Source organism: Mytilus edulis, chromosome 2 (assembly GCF_963676685.1).
Source record: "Mytilus edulis chromosome 2, xbMytEdul2.2, whole genome shotgun sequence".
NCBI lineage: Eukaryota > Metazoa > Mollusca > Bivalvia > Mytilida > Mytilidae > Mytilus > Mytilus edulis.
In genome coordinates this window covers 33,486,701-33,494,504 of record NC_092345.1, presented here as the reverse complement: position 1 = coordinate 33,494,504, position 7,804 = coordinate 33,486,701, and the positions used below count along the sequence as shown (strand labels likewise).

Sequence of the window (7,804 nt, the reverse complement as noted above, 5' to 3'; positions counted from 1 at the left end):
AAGTATGCACCGATTTTAAGAAAATTCATTCAACCATACTAGTACTTTTAAAAAAGGAGAGACGTTTGCCTGCCATTTTCTATAACCCGCAATAACTTTATTTATATAACTTACAATTTAGTCTATATGTAAAGTATTTTTTTTTTAAATAGGTAATAGAAATTAAATGCCTTACAACTTTGGGGTTTTCCCAAGTTAAACAATATTGAAAAAGTATACATGACAGTATATTATCTTCCTGTTTACATGAATTGGAAATTTCTACCTTACTGCCATATTTGGACGTATTTAAAAGGGGCTTTTCGCGGAAGTATTTAAATTTAGCCAAGTATCTATTGTAAGACCTTGCACATTTTAGGTCATTTACGTAACTACTTTAAAACTTGATTCACAATTTTGAGATTAATTGAAATCTTCCGTTGCAGGTGTAATCGTGGTTGTTCAAAATGCATATGATTACCAACTAGTAAAGGACTACCAGGAAAATGCACTTACACAAATTTTAGTATTTATTATAAATTCTGTGTATAATTTATATAGCACAATAATTATAGCACCATTCACTTATTTGACACACTTGAGGACAATTACAATTAACTGCAATTATGCAAACGATAACAGACTGTGACATGGAGGAAGACGATAGAATCACAATGTTGGAGCCGAGATTCAGGTCTATTTCTCTCCAGGCTTTACGCCCAAGTGCCCGTCGTCAAATAGCAATGCACATGGATAAAGAGTTGACTACTATTAATGTAGATAATGGAATGCTTTGTGATTGGAGAGGACTAGCTGAAATAGTGGGATTCAGCAATCTTGAAATATCAAAAATGGAAAGAACAGGGAAACCGACTGAGGAACTTCTGTATGAATGGGAAACAAATTCAAATTCTGATTCTACTTTGGGACATTTGTGGTCTTGTTTACAACAATTAGATAGGAAAGACGTTTTATCTGACAGCAAATCGTACGTAGGTAAGAGACGAACATCATATATTAAGTGTGTCTTTTTTCTATCTTCTGAAACATGGCACGAGATTGAAATATATATATATATATATAAACACTCAATGACAGACACAAGCATAAAAACTACTATGTACTATACATCCGAATGCCTTACGATTTATAGATAGAACGATACAAGTATTAAAAATTTAGAAGTTAACTGCATCTTATTGAACAGTTGAGTTTTCCTGAAGTATTTCATTTTTATAACAAGCGATGGTTAATATGAATCAGACAAATGTTTATGCCGCTTGCCGAATTAGTAATTTCTATCGCGTTATAGTATTCTGGAAAATTTCTTTTGGCACTTTCAATTTACCTTTTCATAATGTTTGAGTATACAATTCAGAAATACGTTTTAACAAATCTAATTTTTCTTTGATTTTGCCATGGAGAAGTGATGATCAAAAATAAATCTCACATTGTCAATAAAGTGATTTGTTAATCTGCGAAATTCAATAAAAACACAACTCTATATTTCAGAAAAAAATCTATCAACATAATTTTATTTTAAATGCCTCCCTCAATTTGTTTTATTATTCAATTCTTCCCAAACTATTATGTTGAAAATTTAATAACACTAAATACAAAATGTATGCATGTTTATTTTGCAGAACGAGATGCACAAACTTTTATCGAACAACAAGAAAGACTAAAAAACGATTATTGTCCATTACAAGAACCAACCAGTAAGTTTTTATTATCTCCCTTATACCAATTGTCGCTTCATTTTACTGAAATGTTTTCACAACGATATTATAACAATGTGATATTGAGTATATATTTATATAAATTATATATATATTAACGCCTAAAGAAGTGTACAAAACAACACCAATATGAACAAAAGCAAACATTAAATGTAAAAAGTAAAAACCTATTAAAATTTCGAATAACAAATACCCTTAATCAGTATGATTATCATGTAAATTAATCATATCAATATATTCTGATTTAACTATAATAATCTTGAAATTTATACAATTAAAACAATTAAAACCGAACACGAAAACTCTGGTACCATTCTAAACTATCAAAAATGAGGTTGGTTATATAGCTATTTACTACAGTTACTGCATAGATATGCTTCAAATGAGAATAGTTATGTGCAAAATCAACTGGAACAATTTTAAAATTTCAAAGTTGATTTACCAGTGCATATTGCAATATATAAGTATATCAGACATTTCTCCTTGCAAATGATAATACACAAAACAGCCATCACATGGAATAGCTATTTTTTATCTTTATGTTTCGCTAAAGACAATGTTAAGAAATAATTAGATGTTTTTGTTACTTTTTTGGGTTTTATTATGCAACCATAGGTACCACAAAAATTAAGTTCGTTGTGAGCAAAAAATCGGGTAACTTCAGATACAGGTAAAGAAATACTAAACACGTGTTTACATTTATCATGTATACAATATACTTTCCGTTTTGAATTTTCCTCAGAGTTCAGTATTTTATTTTATGATTTTACTTTCTTCTGATACATTGTATTAGGAGCTTATTTTAATTAATTGTCTGTAAAATGAATTTATATTTTAGTATCTTCAACAACCGTTCCAGCTAACAGAGACCATTTATGCGATGAAACCAGATACCTGACAATCCATGATTCTGAAAATCCAGGTACTGCTTAAGTTTGTATACGTCACAAGTTATACGATTAAAATAAAAAAAAACTGTTGCGAAAGAAACGAAACCTTTCCCGAGAATGGAGAGTTCCTCCTTGTCTGGATATTTAGATGTTTCCATGTGTAACTGTCCAATTACAATAGCTTATGTTCTCGTATGAACTTATTCGTTGGAACCTTTAAAAGAGGGGCGAAAGATACCAGGGGAACATTCCAGTTCATTAATCGACTTGATAAACTGACAACGCCATGGCTAAAAATGAAAAAGACAAACAGAAAAATAATAGTACACAAGAAACTACATAGAAAACTAAAGACTGAATTTCTCCTTGAAACAGCAACCATTCATAAGTTAATTTAGCTTGACAAAAAAAATAAACTCTTAGTGATGAAAATGCATGCACCAATACGTCATATGATAAATGAATATATGGAAAGAAAAACAATAATTACTAGTATATATATATGTAACGCCGGTCAGAATCTTTATATGCCAGAACATAAAATGAATAAGCAAGAATTGTTTAAAATGTCTAAAGGGATATTTTTTTCAGATAATCCGATTATATATGATGCTTTTGTTTGCTACAACCCAGATGCAGAGGGCAAGGACGGTTACTTTGTACAACAATGTATCAAACAGCTTGAACATAAACATGGTTTGAAACTTTGTATTCCTATTAGAGATTGTCTTGCTGGAGGGGCAAAATACATGATGGATGCTGAATTGATCAAAGCAAGGTAATTGAGGTTTATACTTTGTTGTTTTGTGATAAAATTTAACAAGCAGGTCAGTGTTTTTCTATTTGTTCCGTGTTCTTTTTTCCTTTTATAGTTGATTTGTTTCCCTCAGTTTTGGTATGTGATCCGGATTTGTTTAACTTAAATCGATTTATGACTATTGAACAGTGGTATACTGCTGTTGCCTTTATTTGACAATACTTATTTCGAGTGAGGGAATTAAATGCATTTGAAGTACAATATATAGTATGCGTAGATATTTAAGAATAAGCATGAACGTTCACTTTTTGACCTTTTTCATATATTCAAATGTACTTTGATCTTCTATTACACCTCTCACTAATTAAATGTTGTTATTTATCATTTAGGGGTTTGGTGGCTTGACCTTTGTATTTTTAAACCATTTACCTAGTTTTTAATGAATCGTGTTGTAACTTCATTTAACCGACACACTAGATTTCAATACTAGTAACTTGTTTCCAATAGCTTCAATACCCAATGAGATTGGTAATATTAGTATTTTTTTTCTTTTTATGATATATTCAATGTAACCATTTTTCCAAGCAAAACATGCACTTTTTGATCGGGTAGAGGGCAGTTTGAATGTGGTAGGTCTAATTTATGTTTTTGTTTAATAAAGTTTATCCTATGTGTCAATTTTTTAAAGTAAAGTCATCAATGCATGAACATTAATCTTAATCGCTGTATTAGATGTCCCCACTAACATTCAACCTGCGGTATTCAAGCTTTCTACTTTGTCATCCTACAATTAATGAAAACAACATGTTATAAATTGCATGATTCCGAAGCTCTTTTCTGGATTTACCTTCATCTGGAATCCTCAAAGCTGAATATTTGAAGCCAAGAACGCGATGTATAAGAACCTAAACAGCTGAAATGCTATTTAACTGAAAAGACCGTTAAAAAAGCCAAATCATGCATCTAAGGATTTTGGATTTTCAGTATTAAAACGTAACATAATAAAAAAAAAGAATAACAAATAGTACCATAAATATTGGACAAAAGACAATACCTTCAAAAATAAAAACGAAAATAACGAATAAAATGGTTCACTATAGTCTGATTTAGTACTGGCACAAAATTGCTTGGTGATGAACCAGTTGAACGGGCGCGAAATCCTTAGCATTAGCCTATCTTAACACATGTCGTAAAAGCAGTAAATGAAAACATTCTGCATCTTCATTACATTTATCTTGAACAAGGAAATAAAAGACGATCTATAATTAGGAAATTAACTACATTTTAATTTCCAAAAACACTTATATGCATATAAATTCCATGAACATATTGATTTAAAAATTATTGACAAATTATGGAAATTAAATTTCAGATCTACTCTCTTATTATTTTTTATAACTGTGTGATATATATCATGATCAAGATGTAATGAACATTTGTAAAAGCTGATACTTACAGATATTTTCATGATGAAGGTTTTTGCATAAGTGATCGTAATTATGTTGTCTTTCTTTTTCGCAGATGTAGACGAATGGTCATAGTAATAAGCCATGAATTTCTTCTCAGCCAAGATTGCGATTTCCAAGTTAAATTTGCACAATCATTAGCACCAGGTAATGTTATTCAAATATGCAATATAACATTATATAGCATCATATTCAAAACAGTGTGGCTGTGGCCATTGATTGACGACCTAAATCATCCCATTGATTGGGACAAATTAGGTGAAGGTTTGTCTGTAAGATCACTGCTCACTATGTACTTGTTAAAGACACTGAAACTGTGGGGTCACCAAAGGTTCTCAAAACTTAAATAAAGTAATTCGAAAAATTAATTAGGAATAACACGATGTTTTGATTTATATAAATAATATAAATCAAAACCTAAAGGTTATTCCTGATTAATTTTTCGATTTTTTTAATTATTAAAGGCGTTAAGAACCTTTGGTGGCCCTACAGTTTAAATTCTATAATAAGTAAGTAGTGAGCAGTGATCGTTACAGACAAATGTTCACTTAATCTGTCCCAGTCAATGGGACAATTTAGGTCGTCAATCAATGGTCACAGCCACACTGTTTTGAATATGATTCTATAATCAGCAAAAATAAATATGCTTTACCTAAAAAAATGATGAAAACTAATTAACTCTTTGACCGAGCTCCGTACATGTATTACCCATGAAGGTAGGCAGTGTAAGGGATAAAAGTTAAATTTCACCACTAACTAAAAGTAAAACTACAAAATGACAAACAACAATAGCCCACCTCTACACAGAAAACTGAAAAAAAGAAAATGAAAGTTTTACGATAAACAGAAGAATAAGTACAAACTTATACTACCAATTTCACTTAAATATAGAACTCTGATTTCTTTATCAGTGTTCTATGTTTTAATCAGATTGTTATACTACTGGAATACCGATTTAATAACATATAACTTATGAGTCTTCAAAACAAATTACAGTATAAGTTATAGTGACGACTTTGACCTGGGTTTTAAGGAAAACAATTCATATCATTCATTTCCATGTTCAATGACTTTTTAATAATAACTTTATTGATGGTGTAAAACGTTTTCTGATTGTCCGAGTGTTTGGTTATTTTTGTTTGTTTGTCAGCTCATACACATAATTTTCTTATATGACCATGACCTCGTCAATTTTTTTTATATTTACTATTCAAAATTGAATTAAGAATTCAATGATGCGGAATAACTGATATTTTTTCTGTCTATACGAGATAGCCTAACAAATGTGACGCACACTGAATAACCCGCGTAAATAACTGAAAACTAATGTGTCCGTCAGAATTTTACATTCATTGTTTCCTCTTTTGTACGTTTTAAGGTGCACGAAAGAAAAGATTGATTCCTGTTTTATTAGAAGATAGACTTAAAATACCCGACATTTTAAGACATGTTACTATTTGTGACTATACTAAACCTGATTTAATGGAATGGTTTTGGGATCGCTTAGCCTCTTCAATCAGGGCTCCTTTAGATCCTGAACAGGAATTGAGTTTTGTTCCTAGAAAAATTCCTGAACGTAAAGAATTATCAGATTCGTCATCAATGGAGAAATTAAATACATCATCGGGACAAGGAAAGAATAATTCAAGAATTCCACTAAGTAAAAGTTCACCAGAGTTGAAAAAGAGTACCCATGAACGGATCGAGAAAAAAACAAGTTCTTGGACTTTCCTTTCGTCAAAAAGATCATCAACCGAGTCGTCGAGCTCAAGTAGATTTTCTATGATATCAGCTGAGTCCCTACCCGACGAAATGTCTGTTTGCAAGTTGAATGACAATCAAAACAGTATGGGCAGTGATGGGTCATCACCAAAACGAAAATTCGAAATATCATCATCATATGAATCATTTGATAAAATTTTACCTAACTCTCAAAATATACAACAGCGACCGGAGCACAAGTCAAAAGCGATGAAATTACTTTGTCGTATACAAAACGCACTCAGTAAAAGCAAATGAGACAATAATGTATGCCACACGGATACTTACTTAGATATATGACCGAAATTAATTTGTATAAATGATTGAATATTTTAGCAAGCATGGTTTAAGTTGGTTAATTAATGATTGTCTGAGTTACATGTATAAGTGTGTACATTAATGATTGTATGTGTGGTTAAGAAAGCGTGCATGATTTCAGTTTGTACATTTATATTGATTGTCGTTAAGAGGTATGTTCTTTCTTTATACATAGTTATTGGGTATGTGGTTAAGAAATCATGATTTTAGCTTATACATTACTGATTGTGAGTATGCTTAAGAAACCTGATTGTGAGTATGCTTAAGAAACCATGATTTAAGTGTTTACGTTATTGGCTGTATGTTGTTGAAAAGTATGGTCTTCTTGTGAACATTAATGCTTGTGTGTGTATGGTTTAGACATCATGGAATAAGTTTGTACGTTAATGATTGTGTGTGTGATTAAGAAACCATGATTATGGTTTGTACTTTAATGATTGTGGATAAGACAACATGGTTATTTATAGCAATGACGTATCTGTGTTGTTTATATCTGCAGATCTAGAATTTGTTTTAATAAAACAGGTTGAAAATAAAATAACTACGAATATACCATTGATTTATTTTATTTATGAAAGGGAAATAATGAAATAATAATTAGCGCTAGCAGCAGTTTGGTTCAAGTTTGTCGAAATAAGCTAAGAAACATCGATGACGAATTATTCACTTGCAAGTGAATATTTCGACCTCATTGAATCCGTATGCATGTGAAATTCAAACTCTTACCTAGAGATGGATAACGCATGCAATGTTCGGTTATTTAAAGGAAAAGAATGTCAACATTGAAAGTGAAACAAAGGCAAATCATTTGATTGATTGATTCGATCAACAAAAAAACATTCTTATACAGATAAAACTATGAATAACATATAATTTTCACCTAAAATATATCAT

The 7,804-nt window shown here is 30.8% G+C and overlaps 1 protein-coding gene across 1 annotated transcript; it reads left to right on the top strand.

Annotated features, from left to right (window-relative positions):
* The first annotated feature begins 330 nt into the window (after positions 1-330).
* Positions 331-7,462, top strand: LOC139512011 (myeloid differentiation primary response protein MyD88-like). Its single transcript, XM_071299314.1, has 6 exons — positions 331-975; positions 1,623-1,697; positions 2,557-2,640; positions 3,200-3,386; positions 4,887-4,978; positions 6,210-7,462. The coding sequence occupies exons 1-6, from the start codon at positions 606-608 to the stop codon at positions 6,848-6,850; spliced, it is 1,449 nt and encodes a 482-aa protein (XP_071155415.1). The 5' UTR covers positions 331-605; the 3' UTR covers positions 6,851-7,462.
* The last annotated feature ends 342 nt before the right edge of the window (positions 7,463-7,804 follow it).